Below are 13033 nucleotides of genomic sequence, written 5' to 3' on the forward strand. Positions count from 1 at the left end.
ACAATCTAATAGCACAAATCCCCTTGAACCCATTGACTTCAGCAAGCTAAAACTTTGTATTGAATTAAGGCAAAAATCAGAAAGTTTCGCCTTATCAAAAAGGGCTTTGAACGAAATGCCCTCCTTTTTTATTTCAGAATACAGTTATACAATACAAAGACTTTAAAATGAAACAAATGTTACCAAGAAACAGGATTCCATTTTGCAAGAAAGCATTAGTGAATTTTTAAAAAAGAAAGTCAAGTTGCCTTGAAAGAATAATTGAAGTAGTAAACTGAAATGTATAGAAAACATTTGAATTTCATCACTGCAGCATTATTTGCCTGATAGACCTGGAGCCCATGAAGAAAGGTGGCTTTCATTATATATTTTTCTTGATTAGCAGCCATCTTAGTTGGATTGTGGTGGTATAACCTGAATATCTGGAAGGGATGATCCTTTACGAGGTGACTCTGATAATGGTGCCTGCTGAGTGATGAACGCATAGACAGGAATTGTATCATCAGTGCTGTAATGGAAAGACAGTAAGAAAAGATCAGCATTAGCACATACATTCATCCAGATAAGCCTAACAATTGCCCTCAGTGTATTACAATTGTACTCAAGATTTCAGCAGCAAATTTAACCCCTTTTCACATTTAGGCTATAGGCCCAAACACACCCACACTTTTAGGGACATTTCCCCTAATAGAACTGTCTCTCCTGCACAGAAAACTGTCCTGCTGTGTTTAGATCTTTGTGGGGGTGATCCTAGATCAGGGGTCAACAAACTTTTTCAGCAGGGGGCTGATCCACTGTCCCTCAGACCTTGTGGGGGGCCGGACTATATTTTGAAAAGAAAAAAAAATGAACGACTTCCTATGCCCCACAAATAACCCAGAGATGCATTTTAAATTAAAGGACACATCCTACTCATGTAAAAACACCAGGCAGGCCCCAGAAATAACCCAGAGATGCATTTTAAATTAAAGGACACATCCTACTCATGTAAAAACACGCTGATTCCCGGACCATCCGCGGGCTGGATTTAGAAGGTGATTGGGCTCGATCCAGCCCCCAGGCCTTAGTTTGCCTACCCATGTCCTAGATAGTTGACAACAAAGGTCTTGGCCCATACTAAGGATGTCCTCCGGGTAATGTCCTCAGCCATGCACATTGGAGGCACTGTGCCCTTGTCTCCATTTTCAACCTATTTTGCAGCCGTCTACCTTAGGCCAGCTGTTAGCTGGAACTCCAAAGAGTTCCCATTCCTTTCTCTGAAGGGATGAGAATATCAAGACCAAGTTGTGGCACTTGCCCTGATCTAGTAATGGTAACCTAATAGCTGCCCAAACATCACGGAGAAGGAAAATCAGTTGCTGGACTTCCCCAAACCCCATGCAAGTCAACAAAGAGGTGATAAGTAGGCCAGATTGAAAACAGATAATAAACCCAGTTCCCCTGCAAGGAAAAAAGCATTTCTCAGTGTGTAAGAGAAAGAAAGAGTATATACAGTGCCTTTAAAATGCCATGTTCTGGAACAAATCATAGCTGTGGGGGATAAAGTAGCCCTGAGCTTTTTTCTTTCTTTCTAAATATAGAGCTGCATGACTCAATTCTTAATAATAATAATAATAATAATAATAATAATAATTTATTATTTATACCCTGCCCAACAAAATATTTAAATACTATAGTCTGTCAAACATTAAAAGCTTCCCTAAACAGGGCTGCCTTCAGATGTCTTTTAAAAGTCTGGTAGTTGTTTTTGACATCTGGTGGGAGGGCGATCCACAAGGTGGGTGCCACTACCGAGAAGGCTCTCTGCCTGCTTCCCTGTAACTTGGCTTCTCACAGCAAGGGAATCGCCAGAAGGCCCTCTGCATCCTATTTCCTCTGCATCTCCATCTGTTACCCTCCCTCCTCCACAGGTCTCTCTGCATCCTATTGGACTTCTTTGTCTCTTTTTTCTCTAATTAGAGTCTACATCTCCATCTCTCAGCACCCCTGCTTTTTTCTTCCTTTGTGGCCACCTTCCATATCTACCTTTCTTTCACTGTGTAAATTGCTGGGAGAGTGTTGCCTTGTGTCTGTTGATCAAACTCATTGAAGAAGTCAGACATGCAGAACAATTAGCTACAACATGCTAGAAAAGGTAATGCTAATTCCATCACATATATCCAGAAGGATAGAAAGTGAAGATGTAGTAATACAAGCATTCTTACCTTATTTTCTGTGGCTTTTGGTTGGACCTAGTCCGTCTTACATGACACTGCCAGCATAGATCTTCCCATGCTGGCAGGGTAACATGGGAATTGCTCATGCTAGTACTAACTACCATTGCCCTTTCTGGAAAGTGGGACAGTGCTACAAAAAGAACTACTAAGTCACTAGATAAATGCAAATTCTCTTACCCAGCGTTCTTTGGTTCTGCTAAATTTATTGTGTCTGGAGTTATGGGAACCAAAGCTTGACCGTATTTCCTATAAAACAGAAATGACAGCAAGAATCATCAGTTCAGTTCCCATTTCTGTAATTTTCCTTGTGATGAGAGTTGGATGAAAAGAAAGCAGACACTGCTGATCTGTTATCAAGCATTTTGTCTCTCCTCTGCCCAGAACTCCCAGAGTCAATGCTATTCTGTGACCCTGCAAAACTTTGGGGAAATCATTGACTCTGCAATGAATCTACGCACCTGAACTTCTGTTCCATTTTCTCCTCCTGAATAGTAAGTTAGTTTGCACTTTATTTCAATACTATGTGTCAGAATGCGCTAGTAACTAAGGCTGTGAGCCTAACCATGTCTACTCAGAAGTTGGTCCCACTGAATTCAATGGAGCTCACTGCTACTTATTGCCAGATAAGTGGGATTCGAATCACTGGTTAAATTTTCAAAACTAGAGAAAATACTTCATAATTCTGTCATTTTAAATTTTAGTTCTTCTTAATAAAATCTGGATACCCATTTCCCCCATTAGCTAGTTAGGACCTGTACAAGAAAAAGGAACACAGAAATATTTTTCCAAGCTACTCTTTCCTATTTGCATTCTTGCTCTAATACAGAGGACGACATCCAGTAGCATTCATCCTTTTCAGCAGTGGAGGCAGGACTTGCAGAAGCTTCCATCTTCCGCTTGCAGCAGTTAACGTCTCTTTTTTGTTCTGACTATGCTAGGAAAGGACGCGGGTGGCGCTGTGGGTTAAACCACAGAGCCTAGGACTTGCCGACCAGAAGCTCGGCGGTTCAAATCCCTGCGACGGGATGAGCTCCCGTTGCTCGGTCCCAGCTCCTGCCAACCTAGGAGTTTGAAAGCACGTCAAAGTGCAAGTAAATAAATAGGTACCACTCTAGCGGGAAGGTAAACGGCGTTTCCGTGCGCTGCTCTGGTTTGCCAGAAGCGGCTTAGTCATGCTGGCCACATGACCCAGAAGCTGTACGCCGACTCCCTCGGCCAATAAAGCAAGATGAGCGCCGCAACCCCAGAGTAGGCCACAACTGGACCTAATGGTCAGGGGTCTCTTCACCTTTATGTTAGGAAAGCAGGGCAGCTAGAATTTATCATACTCAGGCCTAGTGGTTCTAATTCAATCAAAAGCAAAATATGGTATTTACTTTCTGCAAACCCCTCCTTCCAAAAAAATCTGGTTTAGCTAGTGAAAGTTCCAGTTTCAACATTTCCTCCCCCAACACCACCAGAGGAGTGTTTCCAACTACCCTTCGGAAGCCCTGCAAGTTGCTGCAGGAAAGGAACTATGAGCGATCACGTGAAAGGGATGTTTCTAGGACCAAGCAGAAACTATCAAGCTCTCTTGTTATTTTTTGCCATTGCAAATTCTTTGTTAATGCCATCTTATTATATTAGTACTGAAATGTTGTGTTTTTCATTTCTTATATTTTGCTATTATGTTGTTTTATTATGTTGTTTTGAAATTGTTCCTTTGATGTTGACTTTTGTTATAAGTCACTTTGAGCATGATTCTTTTTGTGGACCGTTTCTCAAGGGTTTCCGTTTGGCGAACAAGTGCTGAACTGAGAAATGGGCAGCTACCAAGTGGGTGAGCCCTAAGGATTCTATAGCCCTTGCTCACTGTAACAGACTGGACTTTACCGTTGTTTAAGGCCATTCATTTTTGCAAAGAGTAGCCTCAGCACACTCTCCTTCTGTTCCCAGGTCAAATCAGAAATGTCCAGTTTTCCTTTCTGAATATTTGTCCTACAGAAAAAAAGATAAAATCAATAAATCAGTACCTTACGACCATAAACCTACAAATATATACCCTAAATGACTGTGTCCTAGATCAGCTGGTCACTGAACTGACGGAGGAGGAAGTGACCCTGGACTTAATCTTAAGGGGCATCCAAGAACTGGTGTGATTGGGAACAGTCATTGTGCCGCTAATGAATCCAATATATGTGCAAATGAACAATTGCCAAAGTCCAACACATTTGACTTCAAAAAGAAGCTTATAAAAAATTAGGGGACTCGTAAAAACCTCAATAATAGCAGCTTAGATCAGGAAAGACACCACAAAGGTTCTCCTGGAGGTGCAACCATAAAACCACTAGCACGTTTGCAAAATGAAGGAAGGTCCTGTATGGTTTCAAATTAGATGGGGGACCATGTGTTGAGATTTCAGCACTGCAGGGGGCTGGGACTAGATGACCCTCGGGATGCCTTCCAACTCCACAATTCTATGATTCTTAGGCCAAGATGGTGCCACTGCAATTAAGGAGCAACTTCAAGGAAGCTATTAGATTCAAGAAGGAATATTTCTGGGGGGAAATGGGCCAAATGAGAAAAAAAGGAAAACAAACTTCAGCCAAAAAAATAAAAAGCAAGCAGATGGCAAGGAATGTCCCCAAATAAATAAATTTAAAAATGCATTTACAGCTAACAATAAAAAGTATGTAAATTAAAAGTAGAAGCCAGCTGGACCTTTAGACTACAAGGGTGTCAAAGGGTGCAGATGGAAGAAAGGGAAATCACAGAAAAGCTTTTGCTGCGGAAGATGTAAGGCAAGCACTTGCACCTGAACTAACTTTCTCAGGAAAGGACTCTGAGGGACTAAGGCAAATGGTGGTGACAAGAGACAAAGGTATTATGGACAAAATAAAAATGATCACCTGATCCAGATGGCATCCAACTAAGAGTTCTTAAAAACCTCAAACTGCTGATCTTGTAACAAAAATATGTAGTTTGTCCTTAAGACTGGTACTGTATCTGTGTTTGAGGACTGGAAAGTGGTCAATGTAACACCAATGTTTAAGAAGGGATCCAGGAAATTACAGGCAGGTTAGCTGAACATCTGTTCCAGGAAAACTGGTGGAAAAGGTATTAAAAATAACATTATAGTATACAGAAGAACAAGCCTTGCTCAAGAAGATTCAGAGCTCTTTGAGAGCATCTAGAAGCATGTGAATAGGGGTGATCCAGTAGACACAGTGTGCTTGGACTTTCAAAAAGCTTTTGATAAAGTACCTCGTCAAAGATTTGGGTAAGCTTAACAGTCATGGGATAAGAGGACAGGTCCTCTTACAGATCAGTAACTGCTGGGGGAAAAACAGGAAGCAGAGAAGAGGAATAAATGGATAGTTCTTCAAATGGAGAGATGGAAGAAGCAGAGTCCTTCAGGGATCTGTATTGGAAGCAGTGCTTTTTAAACTTATTCATCGTGATTTGGAGTTGGGGTGACATCCAATAGTTCAGGTCGGCAAAAACAAACAGGACAAAGGGATTGTGAGGAACTCTAATAGGTTCTTCCTAAACTGGGTGAAGAGACATTAAAATGGCATATGCAATTTAAGCACCACGTAAAGTGATACACACTGGAGAAAGAAGTCCTAACTTCACATATCTGCTTATGTGGTCTGAACCAGTGGTGCCTAATCACAAGAGAGTTTTAGGATCATGACATTAAGAGCTGTTTTGACAATAGAATTGACTACCTGAGAAGGTGATGGACTCTCCTTCACTGGAGACTTTTAAACAGGGATAAGATAACTACCTGTCAGGGATTTCTTAGTTGTGTTTCCAGCATTACAGAGGGTTAGATTAAATGACCCTTTAGATCCCTTTCAACTCTACAATTATATGGCTCTATCTCCTTACTCTTGTGCTGCAGTAAGCTTCTCTATCTGGCTTCCAGGTTTCTCTCCAGGCAATGCCTCTCCTTGGGTATTTTGGCCAAGATGGAATGTGCCCTTAAATTCTGACAGTGCATTTCGCTTGCCAGAATACAGGATAGAGAGGGTGTGTGAAGAAACTAGCTTATTGTACAAAAGTAAAATTTTCATTTGTCACTCCACCCACTTTACCTTTGGCTCCACTCACTACCGGCATGTGGGCCCAGAAGGTTGCCAAGAAAGAAATGTGTCTCAGGCTAAAAAGGGATCCCTACCCCAGCCCTATCCTAAGACAGTCTAAATTGAGGTGTGCTATTTCGCAGGGATTTTTACACACTTTCTGTTCCTGGCAGCCAGGGCCACCAGAAATAAAACTTCTACAGTTCTACCACATGTACCATTTCTCTGCTTCCAGAAGGTCCATTTGTACACTATTTGTGCTGTGCTCATTGTTGTTAAAGGTTCTGATTTTAGGGTATTCATCTTTCCCTGCATATGCTGCCATCATTTTTCTCTGATATGCATCTTGAGCCACCTGCTTGTAGCACTTTCTGCTGGTTATGATCTCCTGTTTCACCTGCTCCAGAGCATCTAAGAAGAACTTCTCCACCTCAGTCCTTTGGTCCAGGATATTTCTGGCCAGTTTCTTCACTCTGCTCATCTCTCGTTCCTTCATTTCCAGCAACTGTTGCAGCTTTGCAATTTCTGTCTGGCCTGCCTGGTTCTGCATCAAAGCCTTCTGTTGGGTACTTTCAACTTCAGTTTTAAATTCTCGGGTCATATGATAAACAGCTTCTTCCAGTTTTTTCACCTTGTTTTGCAGGTCCTGGATCAGGGCTTTCTGCTGAGTAATTTGCCGTATCTTTTCGTGAACTAACAATTCATTGGTTTCCTTTAAAAATAAATAAATAAAATTACTTGCAAGGTAATACTGTTTGAAAGCTGTCTTTTGATTATCGAAGCTTTCAAACAATTAAAATTCTTGAAACGGTTATAAACAAAATTGAAAACTTCAATGGATCACAGACTAGATTAAAATTTGTTCTGCTTGCAACATTCACCAATCTCACATAGGCAGATTAAAGAGTCCACTGCTGAGCAGCTTGCACACACATTCTCTCCCTTCAACCCATGATCAATCTGATAAAAACAAACTTAACATAAGCTTTCTCTTCTAGTTAATATGCAAAAATAGTGCATATTTGTATTTTGGAGCAAAACTACTATAGGTTTCAGGTTAGCCACAGGTAGTTGAAACGGACAATGTTTAATTGGAATGACTAATTTATGTTTAAATCTAGAACTTTCACAATAGTGATGGGATTTGGACTAATGTTAAAACTATTCTGGCTCTGATATATGACCATAAAAATAAATAATGGGTGGAATTCAATGCTGTGCTTCTTCTATCGTTCCGTCTTCACAAGCAGCAGCCTGCCAGATGGAATGATCCTGCCTCTCCCATGCACTGTTCTGGGGTTCTCCTGTCCGCCAGCTCAGAGCCAATTTGGGATGGTTGGGAAGAGGGAGCCCAATCGCAAGTGGGTTGAGCTGCTTAGGTAAATCCCACCCACTGAATATATCCCAAAATCTCAAAATACCGAAGGAGAAAATATAGAACATGGTCTCCAGTGGACACCTATTCATGCATTACTGGTGTGTAAGGCATTTGCATGCTCAAGGCCCACAACATGACCCCACCCCTGAAATTATATCCCCAGGCTGCATAACCAATGTCCACATGTTGAATGGTATCTGAAAATGATTCCATATGCACAAGCTGCTGTTCAAATACAAGGATCCACGTGATCAGGACACTTACACAACCAGATGTACTATTGACATCTAGGTGCCACATGTAGGTGTAACAGCAGCTGCTCCCATGTTTGCATTCCTTTGAATGCAGATAAAGGCTAGATAAAGACTAGCCTGGGAACAAGTCATCAGCCCTGCCTGTTTCAACACGAGTGCCCTACATGCAAGTAACATGTGAATTGGTGTTAGAAGCCTTTTCATTACAGAACAGAACAGGAGCTTTAGCTTCCCAATATACCACCAAATGTTAAGTGATTTTGGCATAGATATGGAGAGGTGCTAGCTCTCATGAACCTGCACAAATAGAATTTCAAGGGATCTTATGTATAGGAGAATGAAAAAGGTAAGAAGTCATAAACTTAACCTTCTCCTGCAAGAGAAAGGCATTTTTCTCCTCCAATTTTTGCTTGGCTTTTTGTAACTCTTCTGTTTCCTTCATGTGGTATCCAAGAGCCTCATGAAGACGAACATTCTCTGAAAAAACAGCTTTTCCAGCAGCATCCAACTGCCTGAATAAATGTAAAGACTATTCAGCAGTTGGAATCACAAATTTCCTGTATTAATCACAATACGTCACAGTGCACAAGCTGTAGATACAAAACAAACAGATGGAGACAGCATTCATGGGTGTGTTAAGGCTGCTTTGGGTCCAGAATCATATTTACTTATCAGAAACAAAGCACCCATGTGGATATCCTAGGAATTACCATACTTTACTACCTTCACAATGGTTAAAGAACAGAGAAATCAAGTAAGTCTTACATAATGGCTTCATGGTGAGCCCTTTCTGCTAGCATATAAATCTTCTTCTCTGCTTCTCTTTCAAGTCGTTGCTCAAAGAAGCACAAACAGATATTTTGCAATGAAAACCAGGCATAAAGCAGCATTCACATTTCAAAAGTATGTGAAGGAAGTGTTCGCCACTTCTGTGTTACAGAAAATGACAAAAGGTTGCACTGTGAAAGTTGAGGTTCAAAACAGACAGAGGCAGAATGGCAGAGATCCATAACTTTTCCTTAAAATCTGTACCTATTCCCTTATTCATTATTTCAGGTTGGGGGAATATACAGAACAGGCAAAATATTGCAAATCTGGAATCTGGATCAGTACAGTACTTCATATTTCTTCATTCCATACATATCTAGGTGGTTCAAAAAGTTGTCCATGCATAGACTGCAAGCCCCATATTGCTGCCTCGAAGCTGTTTGAACTGGATTGAAGCAGACATCCTGTGCATTATCGCAAGGACTGTGCATACTGAAACAACATATGCACCGTACTACTGCCCAAACACTATACCTTTTCTTCAAGGAACTTTTTCTCCAACATGCAGATTGTTTCCTGATGTTCTTTTTCTGTGATTTCCATAATTTCATTGAGCTAGGATTTTAAGAAATATTCAATTATTATTTTAACCATCTAAATGACAATTTAAACAAAACTCTCTAGAGCGGTATCTCACAATATGCCACACATTTTTCTTATGTGTCTGTATTGCATGCCTTGAAACTCACAGTGCTTTCACTATCTGTTACCTGAAAATGTACCAGCTCACTTTTTCACATTTTTGCAAGTTTGCATATCAGGTAACCAATGCTTTTTTCTAGAAAAATAGTTGCCAGTACTCACCGTGAAGTTGTTACAATAAGTACCACACTTTTTAACAACAACAAAAGAGGTGCCAGTACCGCTTCCCCTTCAAAGTACACTGTGAAAAAAGCACTGCAGGTAACACTTACTTTGTGAGCAATGCTGATAGCACAGGCCTTGCATACCTTCTCACATTTTGACATAGCTTTTAATCTTTGTCAGAGTATATAATCCAAAATCTGCTACACACAAATCTTGAAAATATCTCAGTTGAAGTGCACATCACATTATATTTGATAAGCTTAATAAATTGCTAAAAGGTCATCAAACTGCAAATGTAAACACTTGATTTTCTTACAAAAATCCAAGGAAAAAACTTTCTGTCTCATTCTAGTAACTTCTGAGCCTGTCTCTCAAAACTTCATTTCATTTTTCCAAATTACATACTTTGGCAGTCCAGCACAGCTGCACTTTAGCATGGCAGTCTAGAGATCACCCAATGCACTTCTAATGCTTAGCAGAATAGATGCTAATAAACTTACATCTTCAAGTTGTTTTTCCAAAAGAGCTTTCTTTTTGCGAAAATCCATTATCATTTTCAGCTCAACTTGAATTAAGCCAATTTCTTTGGCCTTCTTGTTGAATTTTTCCTCCATCTCCTCCAACTGTTTGGTGTAATATTGTACCTGCAAATTAGAAACTTTTAGCAAGATAAAAAAACAACAACAACTAATGGTGCAATCCTACCCTAGGTATCTGCTGGCCGAATGGCCTTTGGAAGTGGAAGAACTCATTTTCCACTGGTGGAATTGAACCTACAGAGGCAGAACAAGTTATCCACTGCCAGAACCCTGTTGTTACACTGATGAAAGACCCCATCAGATGAAAAATTACACCAGCAAAATCCCAGAGGTAGAGTGGCAGAGAAAAGGGTAGGGCATGGAAGAGAAGTATACTATCAGTGTTTGTAATTGCACACTCATATCCATGAACATGGAGGAAATCTATGTGAGGACACAAACTGGCTTAAGTTCTGATTGTCCCACTGATTACCATGGGAGGAAACAGAGAAAAATGAGCATACTGCATTAGGATCAGCTTGATGTGTAGCATGTTTAAAAATAATTCACATTAAAGAGCATCACTAGGGAAGAGCTACCAATAAAAAACTAAAATAACTTAACAAAATGAAGCTTTAAATGATGACCTTTTAGAACCAAATAATAGTATAACAATTCCAAGTCAGTTCTACCTCCAGTTGCATAAGCCAAATGTTGATGAGAACTCCATCTCTGACTCTAGGCATGCTTATTTAGAAATAAGACATTGAGTTGAATGGAACTTAATCCCAGATAAGGGTGTGTTGCCATGAGGTTGAGTATTAACATACTTTGGACTTAGTTTTCCATTTTTTTTCTGGCAAATCCTGCCCCCCAAAAACAGTTAAGGTAGGATTGCCATATTCCCAAAAGTGAAAATCCGGACAACGTTGTTGAGTTTTTTTCTTCTTGGGGGGGAGGGGAGGAGAGGGGGGATAAAATTGTTAAGAACACACATGCACCCCAATTATGTTTTTAGACTTTTAAAATGATTTTTAAAGCATTTTTTTAAAAAAAGAAAGCTCTACTTGCCATACGTCCAGGTTTTCCCAGACATTTTGACACTTCGGCAAAAATTCACCTGCATGCCATTTTCAGAGCCTGAACATATGACAGCCCTAGTTAAAGACTTAGTCATGACTTAAAGAGTTGAACCACTAGATGTTAGAAGATTAAATATATTTACTGGTTTTCAGTGTGTCATTGTACCAACAGAATCAAAAGACATGTCTATTCACCAGTTCATCGTTCTCTTCTTTGGCTTTTTGCTTCACCTCAATCAACTGCAGCTTTAGCTTCTCAATCTACATATTAAAAAAAGAAAATTAGGGGGAAAAAATCAATCATTTTATGGATTGGAAAGATCCAGTTCAGGGCTCACATGGTGGAATGGAAGAACAAAGAGCTTTCCCAAGGTGAGGGTGTGTGACCTAGCTAAGCCTGACAGGACAGCTTTATAGTTTTGGTCCCTCCACACATTAATTAGATTTAAGCATGTTAGTTATATGAGGGTGATTATTTCATACTTTCTCCATATCTTTATTTGCAAAAGTGCTACAGTAGATAGGGTATTTGTTGTGAAAGTCTTACAGTCAGTGGGCAGAATAAGTAGGCTGTTAAATTGTAAAGGAAAGCCAAACTATACGTACTGAATGACACTCCATATTAGTACTTTTGTACTATTGATTTTGAAGACCAATGGAAAACGAAAGGATAATAGTTTTGGCAAATGCTATCTGTTGTAAAGAAAGAAAATCTAAACAGTGTTGAGGAGAAACACTTTACTCCTCATCTAGGTTGTTTTCCCCCTTAAAAAGCGTAGCAGTGGCGATTCCTCTGAAATTCTATGTCACGTCTCCATTCTGAAAGTACATGCCATATGACAGGTGTGGGGAACCTTTGGCACTCCAGATGTTCCTGAAGAGGTGGGTCCCAGCCTTTGGCCATTCTTGCTAGAGCTAAAAAGGCAACATCTGGAGGGTTAAAAGTTTCCCACACCAGTTTTAAGATTGCCTAATGAATACAACAGCAATCAGTTCCTTCATTTTTATTTTTATTTTGGTTGTGGGGTTTTTTGTGTATACACACACGTATACAGTGCTTTTTCTGGGAGGACGCGGGGGACGTATACCCCTAAACATTTTGTGCATCTAAGTTTGGCCTCATTGAGGCCAGTATTTCAATATGAGTAGGAAAAATGAGAGTACCCCTAAACAAGTTTTTAGAAAAAGAGAGCACTGCATATATATCTGTGTATTAAAACCATGGAACTAGACAGATTATTCTGAATTAGCTCGACAGGCTGCAAAGATCGTAGCCTTCAGCGTTAAGGGGTAGCAACTCTGCAAAAGGAGGAGGAAGTTCGCCTGCTGTTCCACACCTACCAGATCTTCCTTCTCCAAGTCCTGCCTCTTGAGGTAGCCCATCACGTCCACCGTGTCCCTCTCCAGCCGCCGCTGCTGCCGCTCCAGCTCCTCGTTGTTCAGCGCGAGGCGGCGGGCGGCGGCGCGGTACTCCTTGCGGGAGAGCTCGGTCACCTCCAGCCTGGCCTCCCATAGCGACGCCGCAGCTTTAGCCCTGTCGGCCTCCGACTCCTCCTTCAGGGCCTTCACGTCTACCTTCTTGCCGCTGCCGCCGGGGCCGCCCTTCTTCCCCCTGAGGGAAGCGAGCGACACCGCGCCATAGAAGGGTCAAGGGGGTCCGGGCGTCTCTCGCCCCCACCCGCCAGATTTGCCCGGAGAGGTGGGTCCCAGCGCCATCCCGCCCGCCCGCCCGTCCCCGTCTCCCTAGCTACCTACTTCCCTCCTTTCGCCGCTTTCGCCTTCCCTTTCCCCTTCATGTTTCCCCCTGGAAGCCACGCCGGTGTTTTCCCTCGCGGCGGCCCGTTGCTACGGCAACCGGGCGTCGCGGGAAGATGAGGACGACG

The 13033-nt window shown here is 41.4% G+C and overlaps 1 protein-coding gene across 1 annotated transcript; it reads right to left on the reverse strand.

Annotated features, from left to right (window-relative positions):
• Nucleotides 1-84: 84 nt before the first annotated feature.
• BBOF1 (basal body orientation factor 1) lies at nucleotides 85-13021 on the reverse strand. Its single transcript, XM_083741392.1, has 11 exons — nucleotides 12906-13021; nucleotides 12492-12762; nucleotides 11346-11411; nucleotides 10051-10194; nucleotides 9218-9298; nucleotides 8681-8751; nucleotides 8283-8427; nucleotides 6502-6995; nucleotides 4089-4193; nucleotides 2394-2462; nucleotides 85-508 (listed from the first exon to the last, which is right to left on the reverse strand). Exons 1-11 carry the CDS (start codon nucleotides 12944-12946, stop codon nucleotides 391-393), a joined length of 1605 nt encoding a protein of 534 aa, XP_083597518.1. The 5' UTR covers nucleotides 12947-13021; the 3' UTR covers nucleotides 85-390.
• Between the last annotated feature and the right edge of the window lie 12 nt (nucleotides 13022-13033).

Source organism: Podarcis gaigeae, assembly GCF_964106915.1.
Source record: "Podarcis gaigeae genome assembly, chromosome: 1".
NCBI lineage: Eukaryota > Metazoa > Chordata > Lepidosauria > Squamata > Lacertidae > Podarcis > Podarcis gaigeae.